Source organism: Salvelinus fontinalis, chromosome 33 (assembly GCF_029448725.1).
Source record: "Salvelinus fontinalis isolate EN_2023a chromosome 33, ASM2944872v1, whole genome shotgun sequence".
Classification (NCBI taxonomy): Eukaryota; Metazoa; Chordata; class Actinopteri; order Salmoniformes; family Salmonidae; genus Salvelinus; species Salvelinus fontinalis.
This window is the reverse complement of record NC_074697.1, coordinates 16105038-16126489: the sequence shown is the minus strand read 5'-3', so window position 1 is coordinate 16126489 and position 21452 is coordinate 16105038. Positions and strand designations below refer to the sequence as shown.

Sequence of the window (21452 nt, the reverse complement as noted above, 5' to 3'; positions counted from 1 at the left end):
ACCTCTACCTGTCTACCTCTACCTCTACTTCTCTACCTTTACCTTTACCCACAACTCTTCCCCCACCTCCACCTCTACCTCTCTACCTCTGCCTCTACCTCTACCTCTACCTTTACCCACACCTCTACCTCCACGTCCACCTTTCTACCTCTACCTTTACCCACACCTCTACCTTTACCCACACCGCTACCTCTACCTCTTCCTCCACCTCTACTTCTACCTTTACATCCACCTCTCTACCTCTACCTTTACCCACACCTCAACCTCTACCTCTACCTTTACCCACACCTCTACCTCTACCTTTACCCACACCTCTACCTCTACCTTTACCCACACCTCTACCTCTACCTTTACCCACACCTCTACCTCTACCTCCACCTCAACCTCTACCTCTAACTTTACCTCTGCCTTTAACTCTAACTTTACCTCAACCTCTACCTCTACCCACACCTATACCTCTACCTCTACCTCCACCTCCACCTCTACCTCCACCTCCACCTCCACCTCTACCTCCCCCTCCAACTCTACCTCTACCTCCACCTATACCTCTACCTCTAACTTTACCTCTGCCTTTACCTCTAACTTTACCTCCACCTCTACCTCTACCTCTACCCACACCTATACCTATACCTCTACCTCTACCTCTACCCACACCTCTACCTCTACCTCCACCTCTACCTCTACCCACACCTCTACCCACACCTCTACCTCCACCTCTACCTCTACCTCTACCCACACCTCTACCTTTACCTCTACCTCCACCTCCACCTCTACCTCTACCTCCACCCACACCTCTACCTCCACCTCCACCTCTTCCTTTACCTCTACCTCCACCCACACCTCTACCTCCACCTCCACCTCTACCTCCACCTCCACCTCTACCTCTACCCACACCTATACCTCTACCTCTACCCACACCTATACCCACACCTATACCTCTACCTCTAACTTTACCTCTGCCTTTACCTCTAACTTTACCTCTACCTCTACCTCTACCTCTACCCACACCTATACCTCTACCTCTACCTCCACCTCCACCTCTACCTCTACCTCTACCTCTACCCACACCTATACCTCCACCTCTACCTCCACCTCTACCTCCACCTCTCCACCATTACCCAGGCCTCCACCTCCACCTCTACCTCTACCTTTCTACCTCCACCTCCACCTTTACCTTTACCCACACCTCTACCTCTACCCACACCTATACCTCTACCTCTACCTCTACCCACACCTATACCTCTACCTCCACCTCCACCTCTACCTCTACCCACACCTATACCTCTACCTCTACCCACACATATACCTCTACCTCTACCCACACCTATACCTCTACCTCTACCTCTACCTCGACCCACACCTATACCTCTACCTCCACCTCTACCTCTACCCACACCTATACCTCTAACTTTCTACCTCCACCTCCACCTTTACCTTTACCCACACCTCTACCTCTACCAACACCTATACCTATACCTCTACCTTCACCTCCACCTCTACCTCTACCCACACCTATACCTCTACCTCTACCTCTACCTCTACCCACACCTATACCTCTACCTCTACCTCTACCCACACCTATACCTCTACCTCCACCTCCACCTCTACCTCTACCCACACCTATACCTCTACCTCTACCCACACCTATACCTCTACCTCTACCCACACCTATACCTCTACCTCTACCTCTACCCACACCTATACCTCTACCTCCACCTCCACCTCTACCTCTACCCACACCTATACCTCTACCTTTCTACCTCCACCTCCACCTTTACCTCTACCCACACCTATACCTCTACCTTTCTACCTCCACCTCCACCTTTACCTTTACCCACACCTCTACCTCTACCCACACCTATACCTATACCTCTACCTTCACCTCCACCTCTACCTCTACCTCTACCCACACCTATACCTCTACCTCTACCTCTACCTCTACCCACACCTATACCTCTACCTCCACCTCCACCTCTACCTCTACCTCTACCCACACCTCTACCTCTACCTCCACCTCCACCTCTACCTCTACCTCTACCTCTACCTCCACCTCTCCACCATTACCCAGGCCTCCACCTCCACCTCTACCTCTACCTTTCTACCTCCACCTCCACCTTTACCTTTACCCACACCTCTACCTCTACCCACACCTATACCTCTACCTCTACCTCTACCCACACCTATACCTCTACCTCCACCTCCACCTCTACCTCTACCCACACCTATACCTCTACCTCTACCCACACATATACCTCTACCTCTACCCACACCTATACCTCTACCTCTACCTCTACCTCGACCCACACCTATACCTCTACCTCCACCTCTACCTCTACCCACACCTATACCTCTACCTTTCTACCTCCACCTCCACCTTTACCTTTACCCACACCTCTACCTCTACCCACACCTATACCTATACCTCTACCTTCACCTCCACCTCTACCTCTACCCACACCTATACCTCTACCTCTACCTCTACCTCTACCCACACCTATACCTCTACCTCTACCTCTACCCACACCTATACCTCTACCTCCACCTCCACCTCTACCTCTACCCACACCTATACCTCTACCTCTACCCACACCTATACCTCTACCTCTACCCACACCTATACCTCTACCTCTACCTCTACCCACACCTATACCTCTACCTCCACCTCCACCTCTACCTCTACCCACACCTATACCTCTACCTTTCTACCTCCACCTCCACCTTTACCTCTACCCACACCTATACCTCTACCTTTCTACCTCCACCTCCACCTTTACCTTTACCCACACCTCTACCTCTACCCACACCTATACCTATACCTCTACCTTCACCTCCACCTCTACCTCTACCTCTACCCACACCTATACCTCTACCTCTACCTCTACCTCTACCCACACCTATACCTCTACCTCCACCTCCACCTCTACCTCTACCTCTACCCACACCTCTACCTCTACCTCCACCTCCACCTCTACCTCTACCTTTACCTCTACCTCTACCCACACCTCTACCCACACCTATACCTCTACCTCTACCTCTACCCACACCTCTACCTCTACCTCTACCGCTACCCACACCTATACCTATACCTCCACCTCTACCCACACCTATACCTCTACCTCTGCCTTTACCTCTACCTCTGCCTTTACCTCTAACTTTACCTCTGCCTCCGCCTGCTAAGTTTATTCTCCAAACACAGGAATACTCACCTGTGGTCTCTTCATCCATACCGAAGGTCTGATTACAACGTGAACATTTACGCAATTAGGGTTTGCACATGCGAAGAGTGAACGTGATCAATTGCTAATTGATCTTAGCTTGTTGATCAGTGTTGGTTTTCATTTGAACCCAAGACATTTTAGTTGTGAAGGTTGTGCCAAAGGTAGAGAATTGTGTGTTTGTGTTTTACCAAATGTTTGTTATGGAATTGCAAACTGAGTGTAAAGCAAAACACGTGCCAGTAGTAATGCATATTTGGTGTCTGGACCTGTTAAATTAGTTACAGGTTTGGGTCAGTGTGCCTCATGGACCAATTTGAGTGTGTAAACAATTGGGAAAAACTGCAAGACATAGCCAACGTTGACATTGCAGCTTGGCTCCTCCTGAGGTGCAGCTGCAGTTCCCCTCCTAGTCAGTGGGGGGAGACGATGTACTGACGAGACAGAATCGCCCAAGCGTTGATTTTGCCGATAGCAGCTACACTATTATTTAGAAGAAAGTGTGATTGCGATATGTGGTTGTTTTACCTTAGCTGAACGCCCTCATTATAAGCTGCTCTGGTTAAGAAGAATTTCTAATAAATAAACACAATAGTAACCCACTGATTTTAGAGTCGTTTTACAATCAGCAGAGCAGGTTAGGTATAATGTAATGTAATCTAATTCAGAAGGAGTTGATGACGCATCCAGGAGGGCATGATGACGCATCCAGGAGGGAATGATGACGCATCCAGGAGGGTATGATGCATCCAGGAGGGACTGATGACGCATCCAGGAGGGCATGATGACGCATCCAGGAGGGTATGATGACGCATCCAGGAGGGTATGATGACTCATCCAGGAGGGCATGATGACCCATTCAGGAGGGAATGATGACTCATCCAGGAGGGAATGATGATGCATCCAGGAGGAGTTGATGACTCATCCAGGAGGAGATGATGACGCATCCAGGAGGGTATGATGACTCATCCAGGAGGGATTGAGGACGCATCCAGGAGGAGTTGATGACTCATCCAGGAGGAGTTGATGACTCATCCAGGAGGGCATGATGACGCATCCAGGAGGGATGGTTGACTCATCCAGGAGGGTATGATGACGCATCCAGGAGGGACTGATGACGCATCCAGGAGGGAGTGATGACGCATCCAGGAGGGAATAATGACGCATCCATGAGGGCATGATGACGCATCCAGGAGGGACTGATGACGCATCCAGGAGGTAGATGATGACGCATCCAGGAGGGAATGATGACGCATCCAGGAGGTAGATGATGACGCATCCAGGAGGGCATGATGACGCATCCAGGAGGTAGATGATGACGCATCCAGGAGGTAGATGATGACGCATCCAGGAGGGCTTGATGACGCATCCAGGAGGGCTTGATGACGCATCCAGGAGGGCATGATGACGCATCCAGGAGGGTGTGATGACGCAACCAGGAGGGCATAATGACGCATCCAGGAGGGTGTGATGACACATCCAGGAGGCTTGATGACTCATCCAGGAGGGATTGAGGATGCATCCAGGAGGAGTTGATGACTCATCCAGGAGGGGTTGAGGACGCATCCAGGAGGGGTTGATGACACATCCAGGAGGGGATGATGACGCATCCAGGAGTGATTGATGACACATCCAGGAGGGATTGATGACGCATCCAGGAGGGCATGATGACTCATCCAGGAGGAGATGATGACTCATCCAGGAGGGATTGAGGACGCATCCAGGAGGGCATGATGACGCATCCAGGAGGGCTTGATGACGCATCCAGGAGGATAGGATGACGCATCCAGGAAGAGGTGATGACGCATCCAGGAGGGCTTGATGACTCATCCAGGAGGGGATGATGACTCATCCAGGAGGAGATGATGACTCATCCAGGAGGAGATGATGACGCATCCAGGAGGGCATGATGACGCATCCAGGAGGAGATGATGACGCATCCAGGAGGAGATGATGACGCATCCAGGAGGAGATGATGACGCATCCAGGAGGGCATGATGACGCATCCAGGAGGAGATGATGACGCATCCAGGAGGAGATGATGATGCATCCAGGAGGGAATGATGACGCATCCAGGAGGGAATGATGACGCATCCAGGAGGAGATGATGACGCATCCAGGAGGGTCTGATGACTCATCCAGGAGGGAATAATGACGCATCCAGGAGGGTCTGATGACTCATCCAGGAGGGTAGGATGACGCATCCAGGAGGGCATGATGACTCATTCAGGAGGGTATGATGCATCCAGGAGGGTCTGATGACTCATCCAGGAGGGAATGATGACGCATCCAGGAGGGTATGATGACGCATCCAGGAGGGAATAATGACGCATCCAGGAGGGTATGATGACTCATCCAGGAGGGAATGATGACGCATCCAGGAGGGTATGATGACTCATCCAGGAGGGATTGATGACTCATCCAGGAGGGTCTGATGACTCATCCAGGAGGGCATGATGACTCATCCAGGAGGGCATGATGACGCATCCAGGAGGGAATGATGACGCATCCAGGAGGGAATGATGACGCATCCAGGAGGGTATGATGACTCATCCAGGAGGGATTGATGACTCATCCAGGAGGGTCTGATGACTCATCCAGGAGGGTATGATGACTCATCCAGGAGGGTATGATGACTCATCCAGGAGGGTATGATGACTCATCCAGGAGGGAATGATGACGCACCGAGCACTGGCACCATGTTCACTCTCCAGTTTGGTGGAAAGCAATTCTATCAGATTTCTGTTGTCTGGTCAGTGTATTGGTGGTGTCTCGGTCAGTGTTCTGGTGGTGTCTGACTGACCCAAAATGAAGGAAAGCGTTGACTATGTACAGACTCAGTGAGCATAGCCTTGCTATTGAGAAAGGCCGCCGTAGGCAGACCTGACTCTCAAGAGAAGACAGGCTATGTGCTCACTGCCCACACAATGAGGTGGAAACTGAGCTGCACTTCCTAACCTCCTGCCAAATGTATGACCATATTAAAGACATATTTCCCTCAGATTACACAGACCCACAAAGAATTTGAAAAACAAATGCAGTTTTTTGCAATCACATTAGTATGATTTGTGACCTGTTGCCGTAGAAAAGGGAAACCAGTGAAGAACAACACCATTGTAATTACAACCCATATTAATTTATTTTCTCTTTTATACTATAACTAAACTAAACTCAGCAACAAAAAAAGAAACTTCCCTTTTTCAGGACCCTGTTTTTCAAAGATGATTTGTAAAAATCCAAATAACTTCACAGATCTTCATTGTAAAGGGTTTAAACACTGTTTCCCATGCTTGTTCAATGAACCATAAACAATTAATGAACACGCACCTGCGGAACGGTCGTTAAGACACTAACAGCTTACAGACGGTAGGCAATTAAGGTCACAGTTATGAAAGCTTAGGACACTAAAGAGGCATTTCTACTGACTCTGAAAAACACCAAAAGAAAGATGCATACTGCAAGGAGGCATGAGGACTGCAGATGTGGCCAGGGCAATAAATTGCAATGTCCGTACTGTGAGACGCCTAAGACAGCGCTACAGGGAGACAGGATGGACAACTGATCGTCCTCGCAGTGGCAGACCACGTGTAACAACACCTGCACAGGATCGGTACATCCGAACATCACACCTGCGGAACAGGAACAGGATGGCAACAACAACTGCCCGAGTTACACCAGGAACACACAATCCATTCCATCAGTGCTCAGACTGTCCGCAATAGGCTGAGAGAGGCTGGACTGAGGGCTTGTAGGCCTGTTGTAAGGCAGGTCCTCACCAGACATCACCGACAACAACGTCGCCTATGGGCACAAACCCACCGTCGCTGGACCAGACAGGACTGGCAAAAAGTGCTCTTCACTGACGAGTCACGGTTTTGTCTCAGCAGGGGTGATGGTCGGATTCGCGTTTATCGTCGAAGGAATGAGCGTTACACCGAGGCCTGTACTCTGGAGCGGGATCAATTTGGAGGTGGAGGGTCCGTCATGGTCTGGGGTGATGTTTCACAGCATCATCGGACTGAGCTTGTTGTCATTACAGGCAATCTCAATGCTGTTCGTTACAGGGAAGACATCCTCCTCCCTCATGTGGTACGCTTCCTGCAGGCTCATCCTGCCATGACCCTCCAGCATGACAATGCCACCAGCCATAATGCTCGTTCTGTGTGTGATTTCCTGCAAGACAGGACTGTCAGTGTTCTGCCTGACGTCTGGGACCTGTTGTATCGGAGGGTGAGGGCTAGGGCCATTCCCACCCAAAAACGCCCGGGAACTTGCGGGTGCCTTGGTGGAAGAGTGGGGTAACATCTTACAGCAAGAACTGGCAAATCTGGTACAGTCCATGAGGAGGAGATGCACTGCAGTACTTAATGCAGCTGGTGGCCACACCAGATACTGACTGTTACTTTTGATTTTGACCCCCCCCCCCCCCCACTCTGTTGACAGTGAGAAGACATTTATTTTATTTGAGTTTATTTTGTACATCGCTACAACACTGTATATATATATACACATAGTATCACATTTGACATCTCTTTATTATTTTGGAACTTGTGTGAGTGTAATATTTACTGTTCACTTTTATTGTTTATTTCACTTTTTAAACAGATGTTTCCCATGGCAATAAAGCCCCTTAGAGAGAGAGAGAGAGATGTATGTAGAGTGTAGTCTAATCCTGCCAGTGCATCTCGAGGCTGGGGTCGGCGTGCTGCGGGAGCCGCGCGTAGGGAGGGGGGGTACTGTTACGAATCCTGCCGAGGATGGTGCCTCTTCCCGTTCGGGCAGCGCTCTCGTCATCTCCGGTCTACTAGCTGCCACCGATCCCCTTGTCTGTTTTCGTTTTAGTTTGTCTAATTGGTATCACCTGTTTTGTGTTTAGGGTAGGGGGGTATTTAAACCCAGTTGGCCTGCGGGCTTGTTATTCTGTTTGTTGTGGTGGTGTGTTTTTGTATAGTGGATTCGGTCCTGATTAATGTTGGACAGTAATTTTGACGCGCCCGTTGTTGTGTGGCGTAGCCGCTTCAGAGATTAGAGATTCAGAGATTTCTGGGTGAAATAATAAATTTCCACTTGCACATTATTACCCTGCTCTCTACACCTGACTCCTTCATTTTCACCACCGGAACTGTGACACCCTTAGAGAGAGAGAGATGTATGTAGAGTGTAGTCTAATCCTGCCAGTGCATTTTAGGGACAGCATCTGTTTGGGAATTAAGGCTTTCAGTCTCACACAGTGTTACATTGTGATTCAGATGCACCGTGTCCTGTACGCTGCTATTCTACCATCCCCTGTCACATGTCAGATACACTGTGTCCCCTGTCACATGTCAGATACACTCTGTCCCCTGTCACATGTCAGATACACCGTGTCCCCTGTCACATGTCAGATACACCGTGTCCCCTGTCACATGTCAGATACACCGTGTCCCCTGTCACATGTCAGATACACGTGTCCTGTATGCTGCTATTCTACCATCCCCTGTCACATGTCAGATACACTGTGTCCCCTGTCACATGTCAGATACACGTGTCCTGTATGCTGCTATTCTACCATCCCCTGTCACATGTCCGATACACCGTGTCCTGTATGCTGTTATTCTACCATCCCCTGTCACATGTCAGATGCACCGTGTCCTGTATGTTCCACTCTCTCTCTTTCTCTCTTTTTGTTGAACACCTCTTAAAAATGGAGTAAGAGCGGATTATTTGAGGAAGGAGAAGAGTGAGGATGGAGGAGATTAAGGAGTGAGGATGAGGAGGAGATGGAGGTGTGAGGATGGGGAGGAGGAGGTGGAGGGGTGTGGATGGGGGGGATGAGGAGGAGATGGAGGGGTGAGGACGGGGGATGAGGAGGAAATGGAGGGGTGAGGACGGGGGATGAGGAGGAAATGGAGGGGTGAGGACGGGGGATGAGGAGGAAATGGAGGGGTGAGGACGGGGGATGAGGAGGAGATGGAGGGGTGAGGATGGGGGGATGAGGAGGAAATGGAGGGGTGAGGACAGGGGATGAGGAGATGGAGGGGTGAGGACAGGGGAGGAGGAGATGGAGGGGTGAGGACAGGGGATGAGGAGATGGAGGGGTGAGGACAGGGGAGGAGGAGATGGAGGACGAGGAGATGGAGGGGTGAGGACGGGGGGATGAGGAGGAGATGGAGGGGTGAGGACAGGGGATGAGGAGATGGAGGGGTGAGGACAGGGGAGGAGGAGATGGAGGGGTGAGGACAGGGGAGGAGGAGATGGAGGGGCGAGGACAGGGGAGGAGGAGATGGAGGGGTGAGGACAGGGGAGGAGGAGATGGAGGAGTGAGGACAGGGGATGAGGAGGATATGGAGGGGTGAGGACGGGGGGATGAGGGGGAGATGGAGGTGTGAGGACGGGGGAGATGAGGAGGATATGGAGGGGTGAGGACGGGGGGATGAGGAGGAGATGGAGGGGTGAGGACAGGGGATGAGGAGATGGAGGGGTGAGGACGGGGGATGAGGAGGATATGGAGGGGTGAGGACGGGGGACGAGGAGGAGATGGAGGGGTGAGGACGGGGGGATGAGGAGGATATGGAGGGGTGAGGACGGGGGATGGAGGAGTGAGGATGTGGGGATCGGGGATGAGGAGGAGATGGAGGGGTGGGGATGAGGAGGAGTGAGGATGGGAGAAGGAGGGAGTGAAGATGAGGAGTGAGGACGGGGGGGTGAGGAGGAGATGGAGGGGTGGGGATGGGGGATGAGGGGGGGGGTGGGGATGGGGGAGGGAGGGAGGGAGGGAGAGAGAGGAGGCAGGTGTTTGGGGAAGCAGGTCAGTGATGTAAAGGGAGAGAAAGAGATGGTTCACAGTGGAGTCAGCTAGCTAACATCTGAGGAGAACAGAGAGACAGATGTACAGTTTATTATTATTAGTAGTAGTAGTAGTAGTAGTAGTAGTAGTTTGATGTACAGTATATTACTATTAGAAGTAGTATTATTGCAGTACTGCAGACTCACTAATCTATCACAACTCTGACTTCTGATATTGAATTTTAAAAAGTACAAAATAGAATAGATTGTCCTGATGTGGAGCAAACGATGACAGAAACACAGCTGACAAAAGGTCTTCACTCTGGATACAGTCCAGACCAAACCAACAACACCCAGGGTTAGGGGCGTTACCAAACCAACAACACCCAGGGTTAGGGGCGTTACCAGACCGACAACATCCAGGGTTAGGGGCGTTACCAGACCGACAACACCCAGGGTTAGGGGCGTTACCAGACCAAACACACCCAGGGTTAGGGGCGTTACCAGACCAAACACAACCAGGGTTAGGGGCGTTACCAAACCAAACACACCCAGGGTTAGGGGCGTTACCAGACTAACAACACCCAGGGTTAGGGGCGTTACCAGACCAAACACACCCAGGGTTAGGGGCGTTACCAAACCAACAACACCCAGGGTTAGGGGCGTTACCAAACCAAACACAACCAGGGTTAGGGGCGTTACCAAACCAAACACACCCAGGGTTAGGGGCGTTACCAAACCAAACACAACCAGGGTTGGGGGCGTTACCAGACCAACAACACCCAGGGTTAGGGGCGTTACCAGACCGACAACACCCAGGGTTAGGGGCGTTACCAGACCGACAACACCCAGGGTTAGGGGCGTTACCCGACCGACAACACCCAGGGTTAGGGGCGTTACCAAACCAACAACACCCAGGGTTAGGGGCGTTACCAGACCGACAACACCCAGGGTTAGGGGCGTTACCAAACCAACAACACCCAGGGTTAGGGGCATTACCAGACCAACAACACCCAGGGTTAGGGGCGTTACCAAACCGACAACACCCAGGGTTAGGGGCGCTACCAGACCGACTACACCCAGGGTTATGGGTGTTACCAAACCAACAACACCCAGGGTTAGGGGCGTTACCAGACCAAACGCAACCAGGGTTAGGGGCGTTACCAAACCAACAACACCCAGGGTTAGGGGCGTTACCAAACCAACAACACCCAGGGTTAGGGGCGTTACCAGACTGACAACACCCAGGGTTAGGGGCGTTCCCAAACCAACAACACCCAGGGTTAGGGGCGTTACCAGACCTACAACACCCAGGGTTAGGGGCGTTACCAAACCAACAACACCCAGGGTTAGGGGCGTTACCAAACCAACAACACCCAGGGTTAGGGGCGTTACCAGACCGACAACACCCAGGGTTAGGAGCGTTACCAGACCGACAACACCCAGGGTTAGGGGCGTTACCAAACCAAACACACCCAGGGTTAGGGGCGTTACCAAACCAAACACACCCAGGGTTAGGGGCGTTACCAGACCAAACACAACCAGGGTTAGGGGCGTTACCAAACCAACAACACCCAGGGTTAGGGGCGTTACCAAACCAACAACACCCAGGGTTAGGGGCGTTACCAGACCGACAACACCCAGGGTTAGGGGCGTTACCAAACCAACAACACCCAGGGTTAGGGGCGTTACCAAACCAAACACACCCAGGGTTAGGGGCGTTACCAGACCAACAACACCCAGGGTTAGGGGCGTTACCAGACCGACAACACCCAGGGTTAGGGGCGTTACCAGACCGACAACACCCAGAGTTAGGGGCGTTACCAAACCAACAACACCCAGGGTTAGGGGCGTTACCAGACCGACAACACCCAGGGTTAGGGGCGTTACCAGACCAACAACACCCAGGGTTAGGGGTGTTACCAAACCAACAACACCCAGGGTTAGGGGCGTTACCAAACCAACAACACCCAGGGTTAGGGGCGTTACCAAACCAACAACACCCAGGGTTAGGGGCGTTACCAGACCGACAACACTCAGGGTTAGGGGCGTTACCAAACCAACAACACCCAGGGTTAGGGGCGTTACCAGACCAAACACAACCAGGGTTTAGGGCGTTACCAGACCGACAACACTCAGGGTTAGGGGCGTTACCAGACCGACAACACCCAGGGTTAGGGGCGTTACCAGACCGACAACACCCAGGGTTAGGGGCGTTACCAACCAAACGCAACCAGGGTTGGGGGCGTTACCAGACCAACAACACTTAACAGAGAGCTATTCTATAAGGAAAAGAGGTGGTCAGTGTGGGACAGCCCTGGTTAAGGAGGGTTCAAGTTAGGATCATTAAGACTGTAGGCTTCATTAACTAACGCATAGGAAGTACATGTGATCAAACAATTCAATAATGGTACAGGTTAACACTTAAAGACAACAATAGACAGTACCTTTCTAAGGCTGTTATAGATCCTATACAGTAAACAACAGTAATTCAACAGATTATATATTATCAACAGTTATCCAACAGATTATAGTGTAAATTATCAAATTAACAGTTGTATTTCTTTTAGCCCCTAAAAAGCGAACCCTCCGCAATCAAAGGCATCAAAGTCGGAGTCTCCTCCCTCGAAGTCGAAACTGTTGAATTGTGGGGGGTTGTCTACGTCCTGACTACAATGGAAGGACCCACCCGACCCTCCTCCCATCTCTGAGAAGCTCCCCGCCCCGCCACCGTGGCCCAGCGGGCCCAGCTCCTGCAAGCCGGAGGCTCTGGAGGTCAGAGGGGAGGAGGGAGAGCAAGACTGGAGGTAGCCCAGGGCGGAGGAGGCTGCTGCCCCTCCCATCAGCAGACACACCGCCCTCACCGCCCGCGCGTCGCTGCTGTTACCGTGGCGAAGACAGTCTGACGTACGGTGGGGTGGAGCTACTGATGCCACGCTACGCACGGACCGCACTGACTGTCTGTGGCCGCCCCCTAGAAACACACACACACACACACACACACACACACACACACACACACACACACACACACACACACACACACACACACACACACACGCAAAGAAAACAAATAAAGACAAGATACAGTACAGTATACCAATGTGTGTAACCCTGACTGGCCCAGGCTGTTGTCTCTCTGTTGATGTCCTGACTGACCCAGACTGTTGTCTCTGAAGGACCCGGCCCGGGAGGCTGAGGGCGTCGTGGTGGGGGTGACGGTCGGGGTACCAGTCGGGGTGGCGGTGGGGGTCGAGGTGCTCAGTGTCGCCCGTGGCGAGGCGGTGTCCCTGTCGGTGGGAGTGTCAGGTTGGGGGTCTCTGTCTGTGATGTGGGCGGTGAGGCTCGGGGTCAGACTCTGCTGTCTCTGCAGGACGAGCGTTGACATCACACCCTGGAGGAAACAGGAAGTCAACCACCATCAGATAACTAACCCTGGACAGAATATAAATAACAACTGTTTTTTTAAGGGGTACCTGTAAGGACTACATTACCCGTACATACTGCATTCATAAGCCGTACGTAAGCATTTTCAATCATTTTAAATTCTACTGTCAACTCATGGGGGTAGTTCTATGAGATGGCAACAGTGAGGTACTTACCTCTCTCACTTTCCTGATCAACTTCAGCCAGAGACTGTGGAAGACATACGGGGGAAAAGCACAACCATGAAAATCTTTCAAACATGTCACTGAAGCAGAGCAAAAATGTTGTGGTATATTTCTCAAACATGGGATTTTTAAAAGCATGGGATTTGTTAAAAGCATGGGATTTCTTTAAAAAAAAAAGGAAAATATATCAATTTGTATCCCTAAATAAGATCTGGTGTAACCAAACTGTCTGTTTAAGGTAATGTTTACAGATCAGACGTTTAGTCTAGGCTGAAACCCTGATAAGATAAAAACAGACAACTTTTTGTTAGATTAGACACTACAGCAGCCATAATCATCTGGACGTACAGAGCCTTGCAAAAGTATTCACCCCCTTGTTGTTTTTCCTATTTTGTTGCATTACAACCTGTAATTTAAATACATTTTTATTTGGATTTCATGTAATGGACATACACAAAATAGTTCAAATTGGTGAAGTGAAATGAAAAAATAACTTGTTTAAAAAAATTCAAAAAAATTAAAAACGGAAAAGTGGTGGGTGCATATGTATTCACCCACTTTGCTATGAAACCCCTAAATAAGATCTGGTGTAACCAATTACCTTCAGAAGTCACATAATTAGATAAATATAGTCCACCTGTGTGCAATCTAAGTGTCACATGATCTCAGTATATATACACCTGTTCTGAAAGGCCCCAGAGTCTGCAACACCACTAAGCAATGGCCACTACCAAGCAAGTGGCACAATGATGACCAAGGAGCTCTCCAAGCAGGTCAGGGACAAAGTTGTGGAGAAGTACAGATCGGGGTTGGGTTATAAAAAAATATCAGAAACTTTGAACATCCCACAGAGCACCATTAAATCCATTATTAAAAAAGGGAAAGAATATGGCACCACAACAAACTTGCCAAGAGAGGGCCACCCACCAAAACTTATGGACCAGGCAAGGAAGGCATTAATCAGAGAGGCAACAAAGAGACCAAAGATAACCCTGAAGGAGCTGCAAAGCTCCACAGTGGAGATTGGAGTACCTGTCCATAGGACCACTTTAAGCCATACACTCCACAGAGCTGGGCTTTACAGGAGAATGGCCATAAAAAAGCCATTGCTTAAAGAATAGAATAAGCAAACACGTTTGGTGTTCACCAAAAGGCATGTGGGAGACTCCCCAAACATATGGAAGAAGGTACTCTGGTCAGATGAGACTAAAATTTAGCTTTTTGGCCATCAAGGAAAACGTTATGTCTGGTGCAAACCCAACACCTCTTATCACCCCGAGAACATCATCATTTTTCATCGGCAGGTACTGGGAAACTGGTCAGAATTTAAGGAATGATGAATGGCGCTAAATACAGGGAAATTCTTGAGGGAAACCTGTTTGTCTTCCAGAGATTTGAGACTGGGACGGAGGTTCACCTTCCAGCAGGACAATGACCCTAAGCATACTACTAAAGCAACACTTGAGTCATCTGGAGTAGGCAGCGCCATTAGTATGTAAGTAAACTGTGATAGGACCAAAGAGGTAATCAATGTGATTTTTCCATGAATAGACAAGTATTTACCTCTCCATGGTTACAGAATTTTTCATATTTTCGATAACTTTCTATTGAAACGAATTGTAGTAAGTTCATTTATATTTTTTGAGATGTGAATACCAAGTGTCTACTTCACCATCCGCCCATTTTATTGGTAAACTACAAGGTAGTGTAAACACTGCATTTTTTAACGATCCTATACATAATATGGTACACTTGTCATAATTAGGTTTTAGTCCAGAGAGGCTAGAAAAGTGATCAAGATGTTCAAGGAGACTGTGCATCGACACTTTTGTTTTTATCCCCTGGAAATTTTATCCCCTGGATACCAGTGGCCTGGTACTCAGGGCTCTAACGACCATCAGGTCCTAATGGCCTGGTACTCAGGGCTCTAACGACCATCAGGCCCTAATGGCCTGGTACTCAGGGCTCTAACGACCATCAGGCCCTAATGGCCTGGTACTCAGGGCTCTAACTACCATCAGGCCCTAATGGCCTGGTACTCAGGGCTCTAACTACCATCAGGCCCTAATGGCCTGGTACTCAGGGCTCTAACTACCATCAGGCCCTAATGGCCTGGTACTCAGGGCTCTAACTACCATCAGGCCCTAATGGACTGGTACTCAGGGCTCTAACGACCATCAGGCCCTAATGGCCTGGTACTCAGGGCTCTAACGACCATCAGGTCCTAATGGCCTGGTACTCAGGGCTCTAACGACCATCAGGTCCTAATGGCCTGGTACTCAGGGCTCTAACGACCATCAGGTCCTAATGGCATGGTACTCAGGGCTCTAACGACCATCAGGTCCTAATGGCCTGGTACTCAGGGCTCTAACGACCATCAGGTCCTAATGGCCTGGTACTCAGGGCTCTAACGACCATCAGGTCCTAATGGCCTGGTACTCAGGGCTCTAACGACCATCAGGTCCTAATGGCCTGGTACTCAGGGCTCTAACGACCATCAGGTCCTAATGGCCTGGTACTCAGGGCTCTAACTACCATCAGGTCCTAATGGCCTGGTACTCAGGGCTCTAACTACCATCAGGTCCTAATGGACTGGTACTCAGGGCTCTAACGACCATCAGGCCCTAATGGACTGGTACTCAGGGCTCTAACGACCATTAGGCCCTAATGGACTGGTACTCAGGGCTCTAACGACCATCAGGCCCTAATGGCCTGGTACTCAGGGCTCTAACGACCATCAGGCCCTAATGGCCTGGGACTCAGGGCTCAAACGACCATCAGGTCCTAATGGCCTGGTATTCAGGGCTCTAATGACCATCAGGTCCTAATGGCCTGGTACTCAGGGCTCTAACGACCATCAGGTACTAATGGCCTGGGACTCAGGGCTCTAACGACCATCAGGTCCTAATGGCCTGGTACTCAGAGCTCTAATGACCATCAGGTCCTAATGGCCTGGTACTCAGGGCTCTAACGACCATCAGGTCCTAATGGCCTGGTACTCAGGGCTCTAATGACCATCAGGTCCTAATGGCCTGGTACTCAGGGCTCTAACGACCATCAGGTCCTAATGGCCTGGTACTCAGGGCTCTAATGACCATCAGGTTCTAATGGCCTGGTACTCAGGGCTCTAATGACCATCAGGTTCTAATGGCCTGGGACTCAGGGCTCTAACGACCATCAGGTCCTAATGGCCTGGGACTCAGGGCTCTAACGACCATCAGGCCCTATTGTCCTGGTACTCAGGGCTCTAACTACCATCAGGTCCTAATGGCCTGGTACTCAGGGCTCTAACGACCATCAGGCCCTAATGGCCTGGTACTCAGGGCTCTAACGACCATCAGGTCCTAATGGCCTGGGACTCAGGGCTCTAACTACCATCAGGCCCTAATGGCCTGGTACTCAGGGCTCTAACGACCATCCGGCCCTAATGGCCTGGTACTCAGGGCTCTAACGACCATCAGGCCCTAATGGCCTGGTACTCAGGGCTCTAATGACCATCAGGCCCTAATGGCCTGGTACTCAGAGCTCTAACAACCATCAGGCCCTAATGGCCTGGTACTCAGGGCTCTAACGACCATCAGGCCCTAATGGCCTGGTACTCAGGGCTCTAACGACCATCAGGCCCTAATGGCCTGGTACTCAGGGCTCTAACGACCTTTAGGCCCTAATGGCCTGGGACTCAGGGCTCTAACGACCATCAGGCCCTAATGGCCTGGTACTCAGGGCTCTAACGACCATCAGGCCCTAATGGACTGGTACTCAGGGCTCTAACTACCATCAGGTCCTAATGGCATGGTACTCAGGGCTCTAACTACCATCAGGCCCTAATGGCCTGGTACTCAGGGCTCTAACGACCATCAGGCCCTAATGGCCTGGTACTCAGGGCTCTAACGACCATCAGGTCCTAATGGCCTGGTACTCAGGGCTCTAACGACCATCAGGCCCTAATGGCCTGGGACTCAGGGCTCTAACTACCATCAGGTCCTAATGGCCTGGGACTCAGGGCTCTAACGACCATCCGGCCCTAATGGCCTGGTACTCAGGGCTCTAACTCCCATCAGGTCCTAATGGCCTGGTACTCAGGGCTCTAACTACCATCAGGCCCTAATGGCCTGGTACTCAGGGCTCTAACGACCATCAGGCCCTAATGGCCTGGTACTCAGGGCTCTAACGACCATCAGGCCCTAATGGCCTGGTACTCAGGGCTCTAACTACCATCAGGTCCTAATGGCCTGGTACTCAGGGCTCTAACGACCATCAGGTCCTAATGGCCTGGTACTCAGGGATCTAACGACCATCAGGTCCTAATGGCCTGGGACTCAGGGCTCTATAACGACCATCAGGCCCTAATGGCCTGGTACTCAGGGCTCTAACGACCATCAGGTCCTAATGGCCTGGTACTCAGGGCTCTAACGGCCATCAGGTCCTAATGGCCTGGTACTCAGGGCTCTAACGACCATCAGGTCCTAATGGCCTGGTACTCAGGGCTCTAATGACCATCAGGTCCTAATGGCCTGGTACTCAGGGCTCTAACGACCATCAGATCCTAATAGCCTGGTACTCAGGGCTCTAACGACCATCAGGCCCTAATGGCCTGGTACTCAGGGCTCTAACGACCATCAGGTCCTAATGGCCTGGTACTCAGGGCTCTAACGACCATCAGGCCCTAATGGCCTGGTACTCAGGGCTCTAACTACCATCAGGTCCTAATGGCCTGGGACTCAGGGCTCTAACGACCATCAGGCCCTAATGGACTGGTACTCAGGGCTCTAACTACCATCAGGTCCTAATGGCCTGGTACTCAGGGCTCTAACTACCATCAGGCCCTAATGGCCTGGTACTCAGGGCTCTAACGACCATCAGGCCCTATTGTCCTGGTACTCAGGGCTCTAACTACCATCAGGTCCTAATGGCCTGGTACTCAGGGCTCTAACGACCATCAGGCCCTAATGGCCTGGTACTCAGGGCTCTAACTACCATCAGGTCCTAATGGCCTGGGACTCAGGGCTCTAACGACCATCAGGTCCTAATGGCCTGGTACTCAGGGCTCTAACGACCATCAGGCCCTAATGGCCTGGTACTCAGGGCTCTAACTACCATCAGGTCCTAATGGCCTGGGACTCAGGGCTCTAACGACCATCAGGTCCTAATGGCCTGGTACTCAGGGCTCTAACGACCATCAGGCCCTAATGGCCTGGTACTCAGGGCTCTAACTACCATCAGGTCCTAATGGCCTGGGACTCAGGGCTCTAACGACCATCAGGTCCTAATGGCCTGGTACTCAGGGCTCTAACGACCATCAGGTCCTAATGGCCTGGTACTCAGGGATCTAACGACCATCAGGTCCTAATGGCCTGGGACTCAGGGCTCTATAACGACCATTAGGCCCTAATGGCCTGGTACTCAGGGCTCTAACGACCATCAGGTCCTAATGGCCTGGTTCTCAGGGCTCTAACGACCATCAGGTCCTAATGGCCTGGTACTCAGGGCTCTAATGACCATCAGGTTCTAATGGCCTGGTACTCAGGGCTCTAACGACCATCAGGTCCTAATAGCCTGGTACTCAGGGCTCTAACGACCATCAGGCCCTAATGGCCTGGTACTCAGGGCTCTAACGACCATCAGGTCCTAATGGCCTGGTACTCAGGGCTCTAACGACCATCAGGCCCTAATGGCCTGGTACTCAGGGCTCTAACTACCATCAGGTCCTAATGGCCTGGTACTCAGGGCTCTAACTACCATCAGGTCCTAATGGCCTGGTACTCAGGGCTCTAACTACCATCAGGCCCTAATGGCCTGGTACTCAGGGCTCTAACTACCATCAGGCCCTAATGGCCTGGTACTCAGGGCTCTAACGACCATCAGGCCCTAATGGCCTGGGACTCAGGGCTCTATAACGACCATCAGGCCCTAATGGCCTGGTACTCAGGGCTCTAACGACCATCAGGTCCTAATGACCTGGTACTCAGGGCTCTAACGACCATCAGGTCCTAATGGCCTGGTACTCAGGCCTCTAATGACCATCAGGTCCTAATGGCCTGGTACTCAGGGCTCTAACGACCATCAGGTCCTAATAGCCTGGTACTCAGGGCTCTAACGACCATCAGGTCCGTTGTTTGGATGACAGCGCTTTCTAAGGTGATGATTCATTCAAAAACATCCATAAACATATTAGATCTTATGCATATTCATAGGCCTATGTATGAGCCCAATCCCCCCACCCACCCCCCAAAAAACTGAATTAAAATAACGATTGTCTAGCCTAAATTAAACATATTCAAAGTTTTCCTACAATTTTGTATTTGATTTTGATTAGCCTAGTAATAGCGATTTAAAAAATATATGTTTTATAATTTATTGGCTGACATTGCCTTTCGGTACAGAGTATCTCCCCACTGTGTTTCCATCTCCCCCTCTCTCTCCTTCATTCCTTTAGCTACAGAGTATCTCACCACTGTGTGTTTCCATCTCCCCCTCTCTCTCCTTCATTCCTTTAGCTACAGAGTATCTCACCACTGTGTGTTTCCATCTCCCCCTCTCTCTCCTTCAATCCTTTAGCTACAGAGTATCTCCCCACTGTGTTTCCATCTCCCCCTCTCTCTCCTTCAATCCTTTAGCTACAGAGTATCTCACCACTGTGTGTTTCCATCTCCCCCTCTCTCTCCTTCAATCCTTTAGCTACAGAGTATCTCACCACTGTGTGTTTCCATCTCCCCCTCTCTCTCCTTCAATCCTTTAGCTACAGAGTATCTCACCACTGTGTGTTTCCATCTCCCCCTCTCTCTCTTTCATTCCTTTAGCTACAGAGTATCTCACCACTGTGTGTTTCCATCTCCCCCTCTCTCTCCTTCAATCCTTTAGCTACAGAGTATCTCACCACTGTGTGTTTCCATCTCCCCCTCTCTCTCTTTCATTCCTTTAGCTACAGAGTATCTCACCACTGTGTGTTTCCATCTCCTCCTCTCTCTCCTTCATTCCTTTCTCCAGCGCACAGAGAGAGGCACTTTAAGGAAATATGTTTATTTGTAAAAAAAACAACAACATATAACTATGGATGTTCCTGAACAGATTTCACTTGGTTTCCCTAAATGAAGCACTGGGCAGCTGCAGGAACAGGGTTAGAGAGCCCATGGCAAACAGTGATTGGGCAGAATAACACCTGTTGTGGCAGCAAAATAACCCGAGGAGCCTATCAGACACGAGGGAAACATTAACCAGCGGGAAAGTGGCCTCCATTCACTATTCCAGTTCATTATTGATGACATCTGTTTTTCTTCTTGACCCTGTTCCTGCCCATTTGATACATCGGCTATTTTAAATCACAACTAAATTGTACATATTAGGTAAAGACAATATTCAACTGAGAATAGTCTGATGGGTGAAAATATGATGCCTTGATGAGAGAACAGCTTGTGCAGCCTGAGGCGAGGAACCGAGAGGAAACTTCCTGAAATCATCAATAGTCTGTAGTCCCACCATGCAGCCGATATATCTTATGATTTCTAACACATTCTAAGGTTTGTATAATTTACAACTAAAGTTGTCAAATAGCTCTAAATCTAGCGTATAGGACCTGTTTCAAATGATCACTTTAACGCTCAACATAGCCACTACATATGCGCACCTCGTTTCGGGAAAAACATATTTTCCATTTTATTCTTTTTACTGTAAAATCATATAATATAAAATAATGGCAAGGGACTTATAAGCATATCTAGTCAGATAAATGAACAAGCCTACAGCCTACATCATGGAGAATAGCCAGATAACATACAGTATCTAGTCTGATAAATGAAAAAGTCTATATCATAGCCAGAAAACATACAGTATCTAGTCTGATAAATGAACAAGTCTACAGTCT

General features: G+C 50.3%; 1 protein-coding gene across 1 annotated transcript in view; it reads right to left on the bottom strand.

Moving 5' to 3' along the window:
* Positions 1-11914: 11914 nt before the first annotated feature.
* Positions 11915-21452, bottom strand: part of si:ch1073-83n3.2 (uncharacterized) — an 18398-nt gene continuing 8860 nt past the window's right edge. Inside the window, exons 3-5 of the mRNA XM_055895183.1 lie at positions 13583-13616; positions 13140-13374; positions 11915-12954 (exon numbers count right to left, since the gene is read on the bottom strand). Of these exons, the coding sequence (XP_055751158.1) occupies positions 12554-12954; positions 13140-13374; positions 13583-13616 (670 nt within the window). The 3' untranslated portion in view covers positions 11915-12553. The remainder of the gene's footprint in view (positions 12955-13139; positions 13375-13582; positions 13617-21452) is intronic.